General features: G+C 38.6%; 1 protein-coding gene across 11 annotated transcripts in view; it reads left to right on the forward strand.

Moving 5' to 3' along the window:
• PCDH11X (protocadherin 11 X-linked) overlaps positions 1-22,040 on the forward strand; it is a 495,127-nt gene that overhangs the window by 445,621 nt on the left and 27,466 nt on the right. The window contains exon 8 of one of the 11 annotated variants that reach the window (XR_005555088.1): positions 2,401-2,424. The exons of 9 other annotated variants lie outside the window; for them this stretch is intronic. Coding sequence is in view for 1 of the 2 variants with exons in the window: in XM_039330049.1 (XP_039185983.1) it covers positions 2,401-2,531 (131 nt within the window). In the remaining variant the exon portion in view is untranslated. Of the gene's footprint in view, positions 1-2,400; positions 2,554-22,040 lie in introns of those variants that run through there. One more of the 11 variants, XM_039330049.1, reaches the window with a different exon arrangement.

Here is a 22,040-nt window from a genome sequence, read left to right on the forward strand (position 1 = left end):
TAAGACAGAAAACAGTATGTAACAAACAAGAACATTTCTCAAAAACTCTTAGCTGTAGCGCTGTCATGTTCTTCCATATTGATTCCCCCCCCCCCAAATGCCATTGGCACATTTCCCATCATTTAAAGAAACTGTTCCCAAGCAGCAATGTAAATCTTTACTTCATCATCATAAAGACATTTAATTTTCTTGAAAAGAAGACACACTGGGACAAACAACTAAGTGTTTGCAAGTCTTATTTAACCTGCTGATTAATCCTTCAAGTATTATAGTCAACTCTATCTTTTGCTCTGTTTTCCTCTAAGCCAGACCTTTGCATTTTAGGGCCTGCTGAGATATAGCTGGCCTTTTGTCTGTTGCTATTCGGCCTGCATAGATTGCTTTTCTTTTGAAAGTGACTGCTAATTTTTAGGCTTGTACATCTTCACAGCCCTATTGGCTCAGCCCTCCACCATAGTCCCAGTTTCTCATGCTGCTCCTTGGAAAAAATAATTTCCTCCCCCCCTCCCTGCTCTAACCAATCAGTATAATATGCGTGCAGTTATGGCTGCCTCAATTATGGAAAAGGTTTGGTAAGCATTAAATTAATATTAAAATGGATAAAAACTTAATACGTAGTAGAGAGGGAGAAGGTGAGATCTTGAACTAGTTTACCAACCACCTGCAGATGGGATGCCAGTTGGCCAAGCAGGTTTTCAGACTGTTTTGGAAGACCTAGAGGGTGGAGGCAGATGTTACCTCAGGGAGGGGGCATGATGATCCAGCGGGTGGGAGCCCATAGCAGAAAAGGGTCTTATCCTGAACTCTGCCAGCGATAATTCCTTGGTCGACAGAATCCATAGCATGCCCTTCTGCTAGAGTGAGTGGGGTTGGCCAATCTCATTAGGGTGAGACGGTGTCTCCGGTAACTTGGACTCATGCCATAAAGGGCTTTCAAGGTGATAACCAAGACCTTAAATTGGACCCACAAAGAAACCAGCAGTTTTAGTAGTACCCTACTCATCAGTGTAATTCCACAGTAGAAGGGAATCAAAATAAACAATGAAACTTATAACTATGTATAAACATACATAGTTTTTACTTTCTGAACCCTAATTTAAAACTCTTGGGTTTTAAAAAAAACTGGGGAAAAAAAATCTAAATGCAGAAGGTTGAATCACTCACGAAGTAGACTGCAGCCTTCATCTCGAGTTCTATTAGATGTTTCAAAGCAGGAGAGAATAATATATATCCACTGAAGCAAACATTTGGCTAGAAGATACAGGATAGTTTTAAGCCAATGCCTTTATGGCCAATTCAATACCTACACCTCCAGCAATTTCCACCCTATAATAACAAGAGCACAGGCTTCTTGTTCTACTTTTGTGATTAGAAGTCTAAGCTTTGGAAAGGGAGTAAAATGAGAGGGGGAAAAAAAGCAGATTAATCTCTTTTGGGCTGTGTAAACATAATTCTACATATTGAATTGAGGGGACTGCTTAATCCCTTCCAATCATGTTTCTTCCAATTAACTCACAAGCTTTAAATACTTTCCCTCGCAGACAGCTGAAGAAGCCTGGGCATGTGTGCAGAAAAGAGGGGGAGAGGGGGTAATCCTGAATTAAAGTCTTTTCTGTTGGCATGAAGAAGAGCCACACAACAGAAGTGGAGGCATGTGGAAAACAAAATTTGAACAACAAGGAGTGGGAGGAGATTTTGAAGCAATCCCAAGTGCTTGAAACGGGAGGGGGGGAGAGAGAAGAGCTGGGCGGAGAAGAAAGGAAAACTAAATTAGCATTAAAAAATTAACTTGATTAGAGTTGAGAGTTTGCTGTCAGCATCCACTCCCGGATAAGCAGACTAAGGCACAGAAGTGCTTTTTTTTTTTTTTTTTAAGGTTTTTGTTTTGGGAAAATAGTACAGTAATTGAGTTGTGCTTTCCTCCGGACATCTTTGGTTTTATCAGTTCATTTAGTCAGTGTTTTTTTTGTAAAAAAAAAAAAAAAAAAAGGTGTCGGAACTCACACATGTCATACAACCCGCCTTGCCTACCCTACAAGGTTCCAAGCAAAAAAAGTGCTGGAACTCCGTTCTGGGGATTCTATGACAAAAAAAAAAAAAAAGCCCTGCATTTAGTACAAATATTTGTGAGTCAGCATTTTATCCCGAGATATCATGCAAAGCATGGTAATGGCAATTTACTTGATGGTATACATATATGTGTGTGCATGTAGATGTCTACTTGGGGCTGAACAGACAATGGATCATTATTAGTCATTATTCTTTGAAGCTCATTGGCAACTGCCATAACCAGAGGGGAGGGGGCACATGGGAGGGGAAAAAAATCTTGTGGGAAATTGGGAAGTATGGACACTGACAGGAGCCAGAGGAGCTAAACCGAGTCATTTTCCTCCTTTTCAGGGACACTGGTCCTGGGAAAGGAATTTGCTGTGGTCCCAGAGGCACCACGTTCTCAAAACATTGGAACTGTCAACGCTGCAAATATTATATATTCTTGCTTTGACAACATGCAGAACTGTCTGGTAATGTGATATATGGCAGCTAATTTAGGGAGGGAACATGCTGATAATTTAACTGCTCAGAGGAAGAGAACTTAGAACCTAGCATCCCTCCATTGTGCCTGTGCCGTCATTTTGTAACAATAAAAGACTTTGAGGAAAATCAATGCCTGGAAGTTCTTTGAAGTGTTTCATTAGCTGGAATCATAACAGGAACAGGACCAGGGCGGAGGGTTTTGGACATTGGGGGTTGCTTTCAATATATGATTTTCACGTGTTTTTTCTTCAGAGTTTGCCTCACTCACGCCGCACTCAACATTTGTAGTAAAAGTACTTTTTCTCTAACACCTATGGAGTCAAGGGTCGTTGTTTCCTAGAGAGTAGGTTGGGGCCAAGGAAGCATCAAGAAGTACTAGGGTTGATGAAGTTGAAGGAGGAAGAGGAGGGGGGGCAAGAGAGGGAACCTCACTTTTATATTGTGGCCAGGAAAACAGAAAAGGGTATAATTGTGCCCTCTCTTGTTCTGCTTCTATGGTCAACTTTTTTTTTTAATAGTTAAATTAAACTACCTGTATTAATCTGTCTACTCATCTCACTGGGTGGTCATTTAGTCTCCAGAATGTCTGGTTTGGTTTCATCAGCTGTTTGTGAGTCAAAACGATTGTGGTTGTAGCCTAGGGCCTGTCTACAGATAGTAGATTAGATGGTGTGTTTCATTGCAAGCTGGAAGCATGATGTCGTCTAGGTTTTCTGCAGAGCATGATATTTATATGTCCATTGTGTAGTTCATATGCAACCAATTTTTTATCACAAGAACTTTGCCTCTTTATTAGGGATTCCAGGACTTAAAAGAAAAAAAAATATATAAGCCAGTTTTCTATCACTTTCCTTGCAGATCTCTTCTTCATGTGGGCAAACTGCTAATTGGATCATTTTCTATCTCCCGTAAGAATTTTTCTGTCCTTTACCTTGATGGTCCTTGTGTCCTTCAAAAGTGCTTCTCTTCTCTTCTCTTCTCTTCTCTTCTCTTCTCTTCTCTTCCCTCTCGTGGTTTTAAACTCCATCCTTGTGCCCTCAAAACCATTAATCTCAAGTCCCACTCTTAAAACATGAATGCTTCCAGAAAATCAGGGATACATATATGAATTAGACATTTTGTAATTTGTATGTGAGTGACTTTTAATTGAATTCCTTAAGTGTTAAAGTTTAATGAACTAAAACTGAACAGCTGAAAGTGTGTCCTTCACGGCCCCCCTGAACAGTTAACCTTGTTACCCTGTTGCTGAAGTCTTCTTCCATTCCACATTCCTTTCCTAAGCTGTGTAACATGACTCTCATTCTTAACCTCATTATGTTGGAGAGCGATGGTCTTCGTTTCAAAGTGTTAAATGTTCACGTTAAATCTAGTTTTTCCCTACAGACCTACTTTCTCTCCGGGAGGTTGTGATGATAGACAGATGCATGCGGGAAAGTATTATGCTAGAATATAAATACAGAGGCATTATCCAGAAGAGATCTACCGTGCATTAAAATCCTCATAGTATTTCCATTTCAATGTTTCATTTTGCTCTAAAGAACAAAAAATATTTTGTTTTCTAATTTTGGCTTAAATTTGTAGGAATATGTTACACAAGTGTGTGTGTGTCTGTGTGTTTGTTTTGCTTTTGCTTTTAAGAGAGGGTTGAGGAACACTAAATAATCTAGCATTACTAGACTGTACGGTACTGTTGAAAGAAAAATCATCAGGGTCCAGTCCAAGCTGGGAATTAAAAAAAATGGAGACTGAAGGTTGTAGTTTGTTGAAGAGGAGAGCCAGACAGAAAGATGGCTCTGGGAAAGCTGACCACATGTTGCCCCCCAAAACCAGACTAATCATGATGTAATCATTGCTTTTGAGTCTTGGTGAGATAGGTAATCAGAAAAAAAGTTGCCATTACTTCCTCTCTTTTGCATTCATGCTAAATCTGTCCAGTTCAACTCTTTGTCAAGTGATAGCATGCACTAATGAGAATGAATCCAGTCAAGGACATGCTTTATAATCCAAATCTATCCACCGTCACTGTCTCTTCTAAGCTCTGTGACTACTTTGATTCTTCCATCTAAGTCTTCCCTCAACCGATGCATGAAATTCCCATGCCATCACCGCTTTGTACAGATAGTCCCATCTCTTGTGAGCTGCCTACTTAGATCCAGCCTGCTGCCTGCTTTCTGGATTTCCCTTGTTTATGCTATCAGCCTGCCAGCCCCGATAGTTTGCAAAACAAAGAGACAATGTCTCTGTGTTGGTGTTGAGAGCCAAGAAAAGTTACTGCAATTAAAGTTAAAAGCTGCAAAAAGCTGGTGTGCTTGGATCCTCATTAAACTGTTTGCTTTGTCCTAGTTGGCAAACAAAAAGAGATAATTAAATTGTGTTTGCAACAATTAGAGTTTAACAATGTGCTGCTATTGCTTAGGCAAAAAAAGAAGGACTTCCTCTGCTGGAAACTTTTGAAACTTCGTATAAAAAGTGGAATATTCTTTAGCTGTGAACACATGTATGTCGGCTCAGGATGATAAATGCTTGTGGTCAAGATATCTCTCTCAGGCTGTCTGCCAGGAAAGTCTCAATGCTGGAGATTTCTGCTGAGCAAGAGGGATTTTAGCGTGCAGCCAAAATTTCCTTTGGCAGTAGCAATCTCCTTCCTAGCACTAAGATGGATTCTTCTCTTTAGCATCCCTCCCTTGCTTGACAGATCCAAATCATGTGTCTCACTATTAATTAATGCATTTATTTTTAGAGTGCTAAAATCTTCACAAGATTTTTTGTGAAATGACCTCCACATTAATAAATGGGGGGGGAGGTGATAATCTTTTTTTTTTAAAAAAAAAGTTTATTATGGCAAAGTGTAGTGCTTTTCTTCCTTATTTGAACCATTGCAAAGGCACAGAATTCTTGAAAGAACCTCAATGTTGGCCCTTCACACTGTTTTCTGCACTCTGAAAATCATATACATGTACATATACATATACACACAAAAAAAAATCCACATATATTATACCACTCTAGGAATTACTGAGAAATTTAGCTCTTTGTGAAAAAAATTATGTGTGTGTGTGTATGTGTGTGTGTATGTATGTATATGTATATGTGTATATATATGTGTGTGTGTGTGTATGTATGTATGTATATGTATATATGAATATGTATATATATTATACACACACACACACATATATATATATAATCAGTATACATCAGTATATATTGGGGAAAATGTTCATTTTTAGAGAAAATACATTTTAAGCTTAGGATCTAAATATGTATTTAACTGCAGGCTGCGCACATAGATCAGGTTAATGTAGAAAGGGGATGAATAGGCTTACAAGTGGAAAAGGACAGAGAAACAAATTTTCCTGATACTGGTTAAAACAACAATTTCTCACTCACTTGTCTTCACATTTTTGTTTATGAACGTTTTGCTTGTGAATGTTTACAAACATTCGTAAATGTTTCACTGAAGTGTATAGATCAGTGACAGAAATATCCCGCTTTTCTTCAGTTTTCAGTGGAATAGCACTTAGACTTATATAACGGATCACAGTGCTTTACAGCCCTCTCTAAGCAGTTTACAGAGTCAGGATATTGACCCCAACAATCTGGGTCTTCATCTTACTGACCTTGGAAGAATTGAAAGCTGAGTCAACCTTGAGCCACTCAGGATCGAACTGCTGGCAGTGAGCAGAGTCAGCCTGCAATACTGCATCCTAACCACAGCTGATACTTTTCTAGTAGCAAAGATACATGAATACAACTTCACAGAAATATATCCCTTTGCTTGACTCATCCAAATTGTGAATCCCCCACACCAAAAGTCACTTGGTGTCTATTCCATATGATGCAGGTGTTTATTAATTTATTTATTTATCGATAATTTCTTTTTGTTTTTTAACTCTTTTTATTTTATTCCAAAAAGGATAAAATAGAAAAGTCCCAAAAAATTAAAAAACACAAAAAGCACAAAGCAAACATGGCATTGAAAAAAAGGTGCATTAAAAAAAGGAAAAGAAAAAAGAAAGAGAAACCCGCATATATACATTTATTATCCCGCCCAGTTGAATATTGATTAATACAGTACTACAGTATTGGTTTTCTACCCCTTGTGAAAAGGCTAAGAAAAAAAATAATAAACTGCTAAACTCTGTGCAAATTTTTGACTTGTTCTCCTTATGCTATATCAGTGGTTCTCAATCTGTGGGTCGGGACCCCATTTGGGGTCGAATGACCATTTCACAGGGGTCGCCAAACAACACAGTCCACCATTTTTTCCCCTTTTCCTTAGCTGTGCTACTCCCTTTTATTCTATTGGCTTTTGAAAGCCAATAGAATAGACTCTCTTGAATAGAGTCTAATTCTATTGGCTTTCAAAAGCCAGTAGGAATTGTCCAGGCTGTCTCTGCCCTGCTGAGCCCGCCAAAAGTCCCATTCTGCAAACAGTGCTGCACCAGTTGAGTAGTCCTTGACTTACGACCGGTTGGCGGTCGCGGCATTAAAAAGGTTGAGAACCACTGTGCTATATTGATGACAAAATAGTTAACAGGGAGAACAATAGAAAAGACAAGGTTAAAATTTCAAAACCCTCCGTTAACATAATGATGTTGATATAACTTCAATGTCATTTCCTGATCTGTAAATAGGAACAAGAAAGTTACTGTTAAACATTACAGAACATGTGGCCCATGTCCCTCAATCCATTCTGTTCCCCACCCCAGATGTTATTTTTAAGAATTTTAGTATTTCAAAATATCATGCTCCATAAATACAACCCTAGCCTTCAAGAAGAGATGTATCAATAAATACTCAACATTTACACAGGGTGTGCCTATTGGGAGTTCCCAGCTAGATTCTTGTCGAGCATGCTCCCTACCTAACGCAGGGATCCCCAACGTTGGCAACTTTAAGACTTGTGGCTGGCTGAGAAATTCTGGGAATTGCAGTCCACAGGTCTTAAAATTGCCCAAGGTTGGGGACCCCTGTCCTAACAGATCTTCCAGCAAATATAACATAACATTTTCATTTCCAGGTGGCTTTTTTTTTTCAGTTTCCAATCAGAGATTTGAGATAACATAATTCACAGGTTTGCCACAAAAATAGAACATCTCCTGACAGCTGTCACCATCACCTGGCAGGGTGCAGGAAAGTGTGAAGCGCATAGCATTTCATGCCAAAATCATGCTTGTTTAACAGAGTTTTTAGGTAGCTGCAGTGTGTCCTTGACAGCTGCAACGAGATCGGATCTTTTGGCAGGTTGGAAAGCGGCTGTGACAAAAGCAGCAGTGAAGTCAAACACAAGTAGACCTCGACTTACAACTGTAATGGAGCCTGGATTTTCTGACTGTGAGTCGTGACGGTTGTAAATGGAGGCACCCATGTGACTGGGCCTGATTGCATAACTTTGTTTGCAGTGGTCTGGTCGTTAAACAAATGCCACCATAGCTATGCAAATACTACAGCTGTCAAGCCAATCAATGTATTCCTATTGGCTTTTGTTTGGGCAGAAACTGGCCCAAAACTGGCTAACAAGAAGGATTGCAAAATTGCATTCATGTGACTGGGGAATGCTGCAATCATCCAGTTGCCAAGTGTCTGAAATATGGTCATGTGATTGCAGGGTATGTATGTATGTAGCCATCAAAACTCTGGAACTGGGTCATAAGTAGCTTTTGGGGGGTGGGAGGGCATCGTAACTTCAAACAGTTGATAAGTGACCAGTTGTAAGTCAAGGAGTACCTAAAGCCAGTTTAAGTCTTGATGGTGAGTCTGATTGCCTGGAGATAGAATTATCCATCCATCTAACACTGGCAATACACCATGTATTATCAAAGCTGGGAACTTACAGAAAAATGAATGGACTGGGAGAATGCTAATCTCACCACATGTGGTCACTATTGCATAGAATATGGTGAACTATATGGAAATTGTTTTTCTATGCCATCTAAGCTAAGAGAGATTCTTCAGGCTCTACAGTAGATCAGGCAGTAGAGAAAATGAAGGCTGATCAACTAAAGATGGATCAGACAGTAGGGAGGATGAAGGCTGATCAACTGAAGATAGATCAAGCCGTAGAGAACATGAAGATACATCTTCTGAAGATGGGTCAGGCAGAGAGGAGGATAAAGGCTGATCAGATGAAGATAGTTTAGGTAACTGAGAGGATGAAGGCTAGGTCACCTGAAAAGATGGATGGATTGTAATGATACAAAACTGCCAAAAAAACAACGGTCACACAATTGTAAGTAGGTTACCAGTAGCCTTTGTCAAATGATCTCACAAATCAACCGCTTTGTCATTCTGTGAGTGAGATGGTTGGATTAATAAATAAATCAAAATGAATAAACTCAAGTCTTTTTCATCCTAAAGGGCAAAACATCCCCGAAGTTAGTTAGCCTTTTACGTGGATCTATGCAATTTCCATTCTTAAGCACGAAAGAGAAGGAAAGCCGTTAAGAAGATAAACTAATTTCTACTTCCTCCAATTCGACTTCATTTGTTGTCCCTCATGTTAATGTCACACATCTTCAAAGAAATTACATGGATGGTAGTAAAAGGTCAGGTCAAGCAAATGACCTTTTCTGCCTTGTTCTGTTTATACCACAGTTATAATTAGTGGGATTCATTCACGCTCTTCATTCTGAGCACTTGATCACACAAAATGTGTGCTTCTGCTGGAACTGCCGATTTGTCCAAAGCAAAATCAGTGGAAAAGGAGTTCAGTTTCCAAGGATTGAGGATTTTTGTACTTTTAATGCTCTGCTTTTCAGTGTGCTTTGCATGGAATGTTTAACTTGGACGTTAAATAATATTTATGTATTCCCACATGCTCGGCCACATTTGCCAACACCTGCAGCCTCTCTTTTCTACATAATTATCTCAATGTTTGCTTTTGAGTGGAACATAAGATGCCATACACTTAACAGCATCTGCTGTGCGGTGTAAGATCACCTAGAGGTATGGTCCCATATCGCTACTTGTGTACTCCATTCACATCCCCGTTACTCATCTGTTTTCCTGAAAGAAGCTTTTGGTGTCTCTCCAAGACATTGGAGAGTCATTATCCTTAGCCACCAGAATTTTACAAAAGAAATAAGAATGTATTATATTTCCCAATTTATTCTTGACTCAGCTTACCTTTGATCAATCTTTTCCTATTGTTTTTCCTACGTAAACTAGTAGGAAAGTTCTTCTTGAAGTGTATCATTTTCTTTGTTCATGTCAGAATCACAGACATATAACATTCAACACTAAGCAAGTAAAATTAGTATAAAATAAATTGTGGAAATATAGCACACGTAAAAAGTATGTAAAATAAATAGGATTAAAACTAGATGTCATTCCTCCAGTATTGGGCCACCTCAACAGCATTTTCTCTCACCAGCATGAGGTCTTCCTCCATACATGTACATACGGTACATTGTATGCATCATAGCATGTGTGAGATAGACTGTTCTTCTCCACATCCACACAAAGTATGTGTCGGCTGTTACCTTATGCTTGCTTGTGCTTCACTGCTATGCAGTGACAGACTGCCATGAACTGTGCAGGAGGGAGGATGAAGGGGGGAATGCTTGGGGAAATGAAAGTAAGTACTGTATCTCCTCCAGATGTCGCTTCAAGGTCGCCCATTTGGAAGAAAGAGACAGCCTCATACCAAACTGTACTTGGGCTGACTATTATGAAAACATCTTGCCTGAAGCTGATTGGTGATACTGAGGTGGGCAAATGAGAGTTAGTTATTATTATTATTATTATTATTATTATTAATAATAATAATTGTCGATAAGAAAGACAAAAAAGTCTGGATAGTGGACGTGGCAGTGCCTGGAGACAGCAGAATAGACGAGAAAGAACTGGAGAAGATAACAAAATACAAAGACCTACAAACAGAAATAGAAAGACTGTGGCAAAAGCAAGCAAGGGTAGTAGTACCAATAGTGATAGGCTCCTTGGGTGCAATCCCAAAACAACTGGAGCACCACTTGAACACCATTGGCATTGACAAATTTGCTATTAGTCAATTGCAAAAGGCGGCCTTACTAGGAACTGCTTCCATCCTGCGACGATACTGTAATACCATCAAACATCCACATCTGCCTATCCCAGGTCCTGGGTAAGGACTCGATAGGTAGACAAAATGCCAAATCCAGTCTGAACATCTGGCTGACTGTGCGATGATCGATAATAATAATAATAATAATAATAATAATAATAATAATAATAATAATAATAATAATAATAAAGTTGGAAAGGGACCTTGGAGGTCATCTGGTCCAACCCCCTGCTCAGGCAGGAAACCCTATACCATTTCAGACAAATGGCTGTCCAGTCTCTTCTTAAAAACTTCCAGTGTTGGAGCATTCACCGCTTCTGGAGGCAGGTTGTTCCACTGGTTAATTGTTCTAACTGTCAGGAAGTTTCTCCTTAGTTCCAGGTTGCTTCTCTCCTTATTTTGATGTGTGATTCTCACTTCTGGCTTTGCACTATTGCAATACATTTGGTCTCTAATAAATTATACCTTTCTCAACAAATGAAGCTAAGGATCATTTCTATTTAGAGATTTAAGTTGTGGCAGGTCCTACAGTATCTTCTATAGGGAAACCCCATTTTCTTAGATTGTCCTTTGATATTACTACCCCTGCATGCAGTATCACTGGAAAAATGCTTCAGGTTCACCCAGGGGTGTGTGAAAGTGTGTGGTGCCATAACCAGTTTCAAACAATATTATTGGTTTGCCAAGCCCTCTCCCTGATCTGTATGCATGTTTGTTTGTTTTTATTATGCTGAATTGCCCAGACAGAAATAATTAGCTCTCTTGGCGAATGAAAGTTCATAACAGGATCTGAAGTATTTAACTCTGAAGGCAGCACTGAATCGTGCTATGAAGATCAGAGATTTGGGGGGGGGGTCAGAAAAATAGACAAACATTCCCAATATTGCAGGCTATATTTTTTTAACTGTATTGATTATGAACACTACCGTGCATTCCTCTTTTTGCTTATTTATTTCTACTTGGTTCTGCTTGCATACAGAGATTGACCAAGCAAGATCTGAGCAGGGTTTTTTTCATATATAATTCTTCAGTGTATTTTCAGTGTTCAAACTATTTTCCATCAATCTACACAGCAGTATATCATCAGCCTAAGGAAGACACAGGAAATAAAACTTCTCTACGTGCTCAAAGATCTTGGTCATTCACTGCCCCCTTCCATTTCCAAAATGTTAATTGGATTGAGGTGGGATACACATCCATAGCTGGAAAAGGTGAGAGATTCAGCAATGCAAAACTGTGAACTCTTTTGATCAAAACACCTTTGAACGCCTTTGATTTATGACCAGCTAATCAAGTACTTAGGAGGCCAGGGCTTGGCAGCACAAGGAACCCAAAACCAGCGACTTAATAAGCGGCCATTAACACCCCAATCAAGAATTAAAAGGCCACACACAGCCAGGCACCATATTACACACAGAACAGCACAAAGCATATACTCTGCTAGAGAGGATTGGCTCCAGCATGTGTCCGAAAGCTTGGAAGACTAGCTGTCTAGTCCCAGATTGGATCCTGAAACATTTCTTGGGACAATTATATTTGCCTTTATTCCTTTGATCAAACTATAACTCCAGATGATGAAAAATCTAGGAAGTTTCTATCTGGATATGAAAGGGATTGTTTCAAAGTCCCAACATAACAGGAACAGAAGTCAATATTGATTTAGCTGGGGATGAAAGATAAATTGACAGATTTTCCAAGATGATGAGCGCAGATGGGTTTTCCCCTGTTTCCTGCCTTTTTGTTTAGTTTGGTTTTGTTTTTTTTAAGAAAAAGCCAGGAAGCATTTCTTTGCTTTTAGGTGGCAGCTTTATGCCACAATGTCTTTGAGTCATGGGTTTCCAGCAATGAATTCACATTTCTTTCATTGCTCCGAGTGATAGCCGATAGCCGAGGAGCTGAACACAGCTGTGACTCTCTGCATTCAAGTGATAATCACTGCCCCGTTGCCACTCGTTTTGAATGAAGAGACCACTGAAGGTTAATTTTATTGCCCTGTTATTTATTGGTGCTCATACATTTTGATGAAGGGCAATAGTCATTGCATGCCGGTAATAAATTTGTAATTGATCAATGGAATGAATCAATCTCATTTGGCATGGCCTAAACACTACAATCCAATGGGGCAGGATCAAGAGGAATAAATTGCAACCAGGCAGAAACAGAAATTAATTTAAAAGGTTTTGTTGTTTGTAAGCCTAAAGCTGACAATCGTTCCTGTGATTTCTCTGGTTCTTATTATGATTTAAGGCTTAGTGGATATCTTTTATTTCACTGTTTTGCATCTGTAAATTAAATACCATATTTTCCGGCGTATAAAATGACTGGGCGTATAAGACGACCCCCAACTTTTCCAGTTAAAATATAGAGTTTGGGCTATACTCGCCGTATAAGAAGACCCCCGACTTTTGAGAAGATTTTCATGGTTTAGAAAGTCATCTTATATACCGGAAAATACGGTACTGTGCAACCATTCTTTTTTTTCCTCTGTCTTGAACTTCTTAATAGTGCGGTTCATTTTGTTATTCTCTCTCCTTCCTGGAGAGGTTGCAAAAATTAGTAATGCAAAAATCCCTCCCAATCCCTGGTTTGGACCCTGCTTTTCATTTTCTTTCTTTTTCTTTTCTTTTTTTGCTGAAAGACACAATGAGTTTCCCCCCCCCCCCAAAAAAAGGAGTTATTTCCAAGGCCAACAGCTGATTAGATTCCCCAGAAATTCTTTGTATGTTTTCTTTTTGGAACCGACTATTGCATTAGCTGCTGTTCTAATGATCAAGGAAGTGATCTTCTGGAACAGAGAGTTTTCTCTTTCATGGTTTATTAGGAATATTTTTATACTCCCTTGTCTGCTAAAAGTCATCAAGGCAGTTCATAAACCTAAAGTAAAATGATGTAAAACTTTTTTTAAAAAAATCAATAAACCCATTAGGATATTAAAACAATAAAACCTGAAAAAAATATGTAAATGAGCCATTTCATGAGTCTTGAAATTGAAGAGCCAAAGAACAGAAATGTGATTATAATTCTGGATTGAAAAACAACAATTTAGAAACCATACCCTAACCCAGACATGCCAAACATGCAACGTCATATGACGTCGCACAACATATCGGCACTGTTTTGCCATTGCTGTGTCACGTGTCCGGCCCACGGGCTGGCAGTTTGACACCCCTGATGGACAACCTACTTTTACAATCTCAGAGATAACTGGTTCACAAAAGGATAGTAAAAATATTCAAAAGATAAGCAGCTAAACTTTATGAAGAAACATTGAAAGAGCTGGCTACATTTAGTCTTCAGAAGACCTGAGAAGATGTCACAAAAAGAGCAGGACCTGTATTGCATTGTTCTTAAATCCAGGAGATGAAATAATTTATACAAAGCAAATTCTAACACAATGTTAGAATAGGGAGAAACTGTCCATTGGGAGAGGTCCTTGAACCTAAACTAAGCAAAAAGATTGCCTTAAAAGGCCTTGTCCTAAGGTATGATTCTATGAGACTCTATGTGGAATTTAAGTACAAACCATTTGATGTTAAAGAGATATGAAAGGCAGTACAATAGGCATGCATCAGATTTGAAATTTTGTGTTATCACACTGTAATTTTCATTAAAAAAATAAGTTTGCTCTCTCTGGCGTATTCAAAGGGCTGAGTAAGATGCTATTTTGGGAGAATATGAACCAATATGGACTATAATAATAAGAGTAGCAAGAAATAGCAGGTGAGATGGGTGGCATATAAGTTGAGTTAAACAAAAGATATGGAAAATGTTTAGCTAGTGATGCACAGAGATTGATAAGAACTCAGCTTTGCTTGGGCATTATAGTCACCTGTTAGGTGTGGTGCAATGTAATGCTTGCAAGAAATAGAATATACAATCTGTTGAGTAATGGTTTAGAGGTAACTAACTTGTCTCGGGCAATACTCACTATTGAACCTGAGCAATCTGCATGCAAATTAGAACGTTAGCATTCTGGTTACAGGGGATAGAAATGATATCTCAGATACTTTGAGTTCTGCTATATGAATTTGAGGTAGGTCTAATCCAGCAAAAGAATGCGACATTAATGGGCCTTTGAGTTACATCTTTGAAAGTTTATGCAAAGTTGGATATAGGGGTCCTACCCAGATTTAGGGCAACTGCATGATACTTGCCAAAATGAGCTATTTGTAATTAATTGATTTAATTAGAAATCTTAGATCCATTAGATACATGCAACATCAGCAGGCAAGCTTGTGTCATGAACTCTAATGGATTAATCCTTTTATATTACTTGGTTTAATGGCCACAGCTCAATTCTTATTTACTTTTGACTTTATGAACACCATCATTTGCTTTTCAGGAGTCCCCAAGAAAGAGAGTTTGCTGTGATGTACCATTGAAAGCTCTAAAAACGCCAAAATAGCTAAATGAGAAATGATTACTGCTTTTATTTAACTTTAGGTTAAGCACCACCAATGGGATAAAGCCTGCTAAGATCAAGGAATGTCTTGTGTGGTCTCCTGATGCAGCCATAATAGACCAAAAGTCACAAAATATAGTTGTGGCTAGAAGGTAAATGTCCTGCAGCAAGCTCCCACAAGCAGCAGGACGGGTGACACAGGCCTTGTGCAATTACATCATTTGCATCGCAAATCAAGATTTGTGTGGCATCACATGCCTCTTACTGTAAGTAGGGATAAGAACGCTAGAAAATAAAAATGGGTCTAGTTTTTCTCTGAATAATGTTCAGAAGTTCACTTCAGTTGAATGATTGGAAGTTTGAGGAGTCCTTGGTGCTCTCTGAGCTTGCCTATTTTCTTGCAGACGTTTCATTGCCCAAACATCAGTGCTAGTAAGGAGTGCTGTTTGCTGTCCGTTTCTCTTCTGGTCAGTGTGGGTGGAGAGTGGTCTTAAGAGATTCTTCAGTTGGGCTGTTTACTGTTGGCTCTTTGGCAGTTTCCTGATTTGGGTATTGTTTACTTGATTGTTGGTCTGAAGTTAACTTTGGAGTTAATCTACATTGATCTGGGTGCTGATTGTTGATGGGGAGGTGCTTAAGTCTTTTTGTTCCCTTTTGGGTGGGTTGATTGTATGTTTTGCATAGTCTAGAGATGTTTTTAATGTCTTTGTGTCTATTGAAACATAATTTGTCAGAGAGCCAGGCTTCTAGAAATTCCCTGGCATTTTTGGACTTGGCCTGGCCTGGCCTAGGATTGTCACCTTTTCCCATTCCCATATCCATTTTGTTGGAATGTGTTGTATAGGTGTTGTCACCCCATAGACAACCATGATTTCTGTACTGTACATAGAAGGATGGAAGAGATTAGCTTCTCAGTTCTCTTAGGAAGCTCATAGCCAAGGCCAAATTTGAACTGTCTCCTCGTTCTATTTTCTAGTCTCCTGGGGACCAACTATGTAGAAAGGAAAGTTTAAGCTCTGTATCTTTTTGCCCATCAATACTTCCTAGATATGCAAGCAAGGCTGCTTCCAAACAGCTTCTGCAAGCTTAAATATCCAACAATGTTTAAATTAAATATTCTAAGTCAGGGAAAGTAAAGGCGGTTGAATGACAGGACACCAGCATGCCATTGCTTTCAATTAGGGATGTCATTTTCATTCTCATCACTTAGATGAGAATTCAGCATGCATGCCCATGGTCCCTCTTCACCAGAGGGTTAGTGGAGTTTCTTCAGCTTCTATCAAGGGCATAATGCTAGCTGTTTACTTCCTGCAGTTATGAGTAAGTAAATGTGAGTTGCAGCAAGTAGGCAAAAAGTAAATATCCCATCAGCTCTGGTGAAAATGCATCTTCATGGCATATTCTTAGCGGCAGTACAGAGTTTGCCACTACCTTCTTCTGGATCTTTTCTTTCAACTTCCCAATGTACCCTACAGCTTCAGAAATTCTCGGTTGTCTCCCATTCAATATGCATAATGGTATCATCCGTAGGTGACCCTTTTTTTTTTTTACAGGTAGCCAAATTTAACTCTGGGCATGGCTGTGGCTGAGGATTTGAAATCATAGCTACTATAACTTATTTCCAATATTTTCCTTCAACTCTCTATTGCATCTCTGCATCTAAATTATTCCTTATCTTTTTCCTAGCTAGACCACCATCTACACCTAGTTTTTGCCTTTGCTCTTCTTACCAAATCATCTTTATTTTTATTTGGGAGCCACATTTGTTTAATTTCTCTTGGTCTAGAAAACTTGGCTTTAGCATAGAACTTAGAGATATCAGGATAAGATTCCACACCTTTTTGGACTGGGTATTACTTCACCTGTCGTACAACTATTCAAATAAGGAACGAGATACACATAGACACATGTATGCTGACTAAAGCTTCAGTGAATTCTTAGATATTCTGAGATAAAGTAGAGGATACATTTTTTCCCCTAGAAATTTCCTTTGAAGCATTGGTATGACAAAAGTTAAATGAATTTGTAGAAAAGATGAAAGTCAAATAGCAGAGGAATAAAATATGGAGGCAGCATTGCAATATACTGATGGCTGCTTCTGATCTTGCAGCTTTGTTTCATCTACAAGCCATCACATTGATTTCATAAATTTGGAACACAACAGTTATTTCAACTTTATTGGGAAACTTCAGCTTTTTCAAGTTAAATCTTCAGTAATGAGTCTTTTGCCTGTCATCTATCCTTCATCCACCCTTTTTTTGGTTAGAGTAGGCCACCTAAAAGCTAAACATGAATAAGTTGAAAATGGCCTAATACACACATAAGGAAATTAGCTTTTATGTATAAAGAAGCATAATCAGCAAATATACAAAGGCAAATATTTTGGTATATTAGATATAAATGAAGGTGTAGGTGAAGAGGTTTGAATTTGTTCTGTTTGTTTATGTATTGATTGTTGGAACTAACACATCACGAACTTTTATCATGTATGGAGCTTTTAAAATTGGCTATGGTGCAGAAATTACAAGCTGTATTGCAACTTTTAGACAAGTGTGTTCCAATTCACTGAGAGAATTCTGGAACTAGTTAAGGGCAAATTGAAATGCAAACATTTTCTCTGCCATTCTAAGGTGTGAATCCTTTAGTTAGCATTAAGTTATTTGGATCTGTCACTTTGTATATGGTTTAACCATGAAACAGATGGGTTTGTTTCAGATTTTCTTTTACTTAGCATGACCAGTCTCTTCCTTGCTTCTGTCAGCTTCTTTCCCTGGTAAATTTGTTGCTAGTCATCTTTCATAAGAAAGTTCTACAAGAGTTCTACAATTAAAAGTTTTCTCTATTGAATTTTTACTTTTTTTAAGGAATGGTGAGTGGGTGGGATCTCTATCCGTGCTATTCTGTAGGTAACAAGAGGAACAGACTTTTTGTTGCACATACAAATTAGAGTGGAATGTCTTCAAAATTCCACAGAAATGTGGCTCCATCATTCCCTATCAACTGAGCTTCTCCCTTTCTGCCTTATTCCTGGATTGCTTGTATGCTTAGTTTGAATCTTAGTGATGGCTTTGAACTGATTTTAGGGTGCCCTGTTTCACGTGTTTCCCTATTTCTAACACTTTTCCATATTTCTGAGTCTGAGAGACGCCTGGGGATGGAGCTGTGTGATTATCTATTTCTGAGAGAGAGGGAGAGAGAGAGAGAGAGAGAGAATGCAGCCGTGTGCATTTGCTCGTAAAGTTAGTTTGTCCAACTTTACTCAGATTCAGGGCAGCTGCACAATGCTTGCCAAAGTGAGCTATTTGTAATTAATTAATTTAATTAGAAATCTTAGATCTGTTCTCCCTTAGGAATATTTTTCCAGAGTTGGAAATTTGCTGTTTTCAATCTGAAATTCACCAGTCCCCTGGAGTCTATATAGAGAACCTAGATAATTTGAGGATGCTGAATGAATAGGGCCTCACAGTTAAGAATGTTATTAAAATGAGAAAGCCTTGTAATGGTGGCAAAAATAATGCATCCCAGAGGAATTGTAGCATAATATTATTTTGCTCGATAAAACACTGACCTGTTTCACCACATACATTCAAAAGTATCCTCTTTTACTGTATATGGCCAAAGAGAAGAGGCACCCACTAACTCACTGCTTTTCAAAACTTCAGCTATTTAACAAGAGCAATTTAAATGAAATCTATTACTGCCAAGCTGTTCAGATTAGATCAGTTATTATCTGGCCAGAACAATTTTTTCCCCCATTACTGAAAAGTATCAGAATAGCTGCCTCTCATTTGCAATCTTTCTTTTTTGCTTGCTTCTTCTCTCAGGCTAGAGTACTGGTACAATTTTTGGAAGAGATTTTTCTGACCAAATTTAGAAAATTTGAAATGTGAACTTAAAAAGACACCATTGCTATAATGTTCTAAGAAGGTGTAGTTTGTTTCCATTAGCCCATTTTAGACAATACTTCTTTAAAAATTGATGAGGGGAGAGATTCAACCTAGAAATAAGTAGAAAAGTTTTGACAGTAAGAACAATCAACCAATGGAACAGAAGTAGCCTTCAGAAGTTGTGGGTGGACAGCCTTAACCTGGACAGCCACTTGTCAAAAATGGTATAGGGTCCCCTGCATGATCTCCAAAGTCCCTTTCAGTTCTGTTAATCTGTTTTTCTGTGGTTGAATCATGACAGAGAAGATGCTATATGAGGTTTTCTCACTTAAATCCTTTCTCGTTACCAACTGTTTAGACAGCTATAGACTCGTGATAGAGTTGGCACCTGTACTAAGTACAAAGACAACCTGAGCAATAATGGATAACATAGGTGGCTCTCACCTTGGACCCAGGAGATGAGGTGATTCAGAAGTCCTTGTTACAACTCTAGCAGAGAACATTTATTTCCCTTATTTGAGAACAAAAAGCTTTCACGGTCATCTTTCTTCATTTTCTCTAGTCTATTGGTCTCCTCTTCTGACAACTTGTAGCGTCTGGGAAGCATGGAGGCAGCCATGAATCCAATAAATTGATGAAATTATCATCATCTACAGTCAAGATAGAGACATGCCAAAAACTTACAGGAAAAATTACAGAGCTATATAAAGAGAATGTGGGGCAAATAATGAATCCACATTTTTCACCGGAACTCTATATTGTTTTATCAACAGTAATGGAGATTAGCAAGACCATCCAGCTCTGATGAAAACGATGGGTCAAATTTTCCAATAACCCTGCTGGGTTAGGAATACTTCAGGCCTGCCAAAATTGTCCTCTGGTTCCCATCATTATCATTTACCGAAGAGGATTCTATTCTTTCTCTGACACTTACAGAGCCATTTAGAATGTATTAATCTAGGCTAGCAGATTTGCTCTTTATTTTTATTTTTTTCTGTTTCTCAACGCTCCATCGGCCAGCCGGCAGCCTACTTCGACTGCCCTCAATTCTTTATTTTAAAAGCTGTAGGGGAAGCGTTTCGAGCTGATGCTTTCCCTTGGGTTTTGACAAAAGTATGGGAAACCAGAAAGGGATCAGACTGCTGGAGAGAAGATACCTAAATGAAACTGCAGGATGAACAAGCTAGAAACATTTTGTCGGGCCTTTTAAGGCATTGTTGGATAAGCAAGGTACCACCGGCTGTTCCAGTGAGTCCCGAACTTCTTGGTGCTGCTAGCAATGTTCCAGGACGTCATAACGCATTTCCTGACAGTGAGAACAGCGTAACAGTTTGCCTTCAGAAGTTATGGGTTCTCCAACTCTGGAGATTTTTAAGAAGATTGGGCAGCCATTTGTCTGGAATGGGGTATATGGTCTCCTGCTTGAGGGGGTTGGACTAAATGACCTCCAAGGTCCCTTCCAACTCTGTTATTCTCTTATTTTCTCTTACTATCAAGGGAGTCTGCAAGGTGGACTTAGAAACATCAAGAGGCAACCTACAACAGTATAATTGAAGCTTCACTCGTTTTTTGAGTGCAGCCTTATAAAAAGTGGTGGAGTTTTGATTGCACACCATGGCCTCCATCTTGACGTTTTTCACTATGCCCTGAAGACACTCCAATTTCCTGTCATTTCCCTAAAACTAAATGCCTATTTAAGTCTGTAATCTTCACCATGCAAAGATGATATTGTGTACCCCCTCATGCTGCAAAAAGAGCTATGTTGAACTCACTATATTGGAGGGATCTGGCACTGAGTTGAGGAGAGGAGTAAAATGGCTGAGCAGCCTTGAGTCTCTTTTGATAGGAACTTTCTAAAACTTAATTCATGCCATGTGCAAGGAAGTAGAAGTCACAAAGTGAACTGGTCAGAGTGGTATGTTTTTTGTTGCTTGTCTGTAGACATGAATCTTGCTAGACAAAAGCACACACTTCCTTGACTACTAGATAAATACCGTAAAGTTTTAGGGAGAATCACCCTTCAGCTTCTTCTTCTCCACAAAGCACTAAAGCTATCCAGCCATTTTATTCCTCCCTTCAACTCAGTATAAGATTCCACCAAACTACACATAATTTTGCTTGGGTTGGGGGAATACCTTGACTATTTCATTTGTGTCTATGAATTTGCTTTGATTTTTGGTGGTCATTTAGCTAGGTTAACACACAACACTCGGTCTTAAATCTTTCTGCCTCCAATGTCACACAGTGATCTTACGGCTGAGTTCCATCACACACGTTATTCAACTCAGGATAACCTAGCCTAGCTGTTGTGCCAACACAGCCACAAGAGGCATGTGTTCACCTGGTGGCAACCAAATCACTCTAAATTTTGTCCCAGTTCTCTGATGGTCTGATTGGAAAGTCCATTGGAGCATTGTCTGGCATGGAATTTTAAAAAATCCACCTTTTTATGAACGCTATCTGCCAGCAATCCTGGATAGTGAATTAAATCATTTCTAAATGTTTTAAATTGAATCAGATTCTGCTTCAAAAAAAATCTAATATATTTTAACACTATCTTTGGCCAAAGGATCTAGTTATATTTAATTTAAGGTGTTAGGGTTAATTTTGTTGCTGATGGCTTCCTAGAAGGTGCTAGCAATTTCTAAATTGCCTTTCTCTTTTATATAATATTGGATGGAGTATGCCTTATTTTATTCCAAAGCTGACCTATTATTTTTATTTTATTTTATTGGCACAGCATCTTTTTAAAATGAAATTAACTCATAATTGATCTTGTTTTCACCTTGCTATATCTTCATGTCTTGTTAGCATTAAGGACCAGCTTAGTTTTCATAGGTGAAACAGGGGAACCTTACAAGAATGTAACCAAGCTACTAGTAAGTATGAAATATAATGGAATAATATTTTCCTGCTTAATATAATTTTTTTGTGCTTGCAGACATACATCTGGTCAATCCAGTTTGATACCTTTTTTTAATTACAGCAATATTGAAATTTTAAAATATGTGAGTATTCTCCCCAATGGATTCTGTGCAAAGGGACTGTCATTTTTCTATGCTACACTACAAGGTTTAGACCATTACGGATTGTATATTTGTAACTTGTGTTCTTCCTAAAAAGCATTGGCTTGACCTCTGTCAAAAGAAATGTTGAAAACATCTGATCT

This window comes from Crotalus tigris, unplaced genomic scaffold, assembly GCF_016545835.1.
Source record: "Crotalus tigris isolate CLP2741 ecotype Arizona unplaced genomic scaffold, ASM1654583v1 scf7180000017622.5263843, whole genome shotgun sequence".
NCBI lineage: Eukaryota > Metazoa > Chordata > Lepidosauria > Squamata > Viperidae > Crotalus > Crotalus tigris.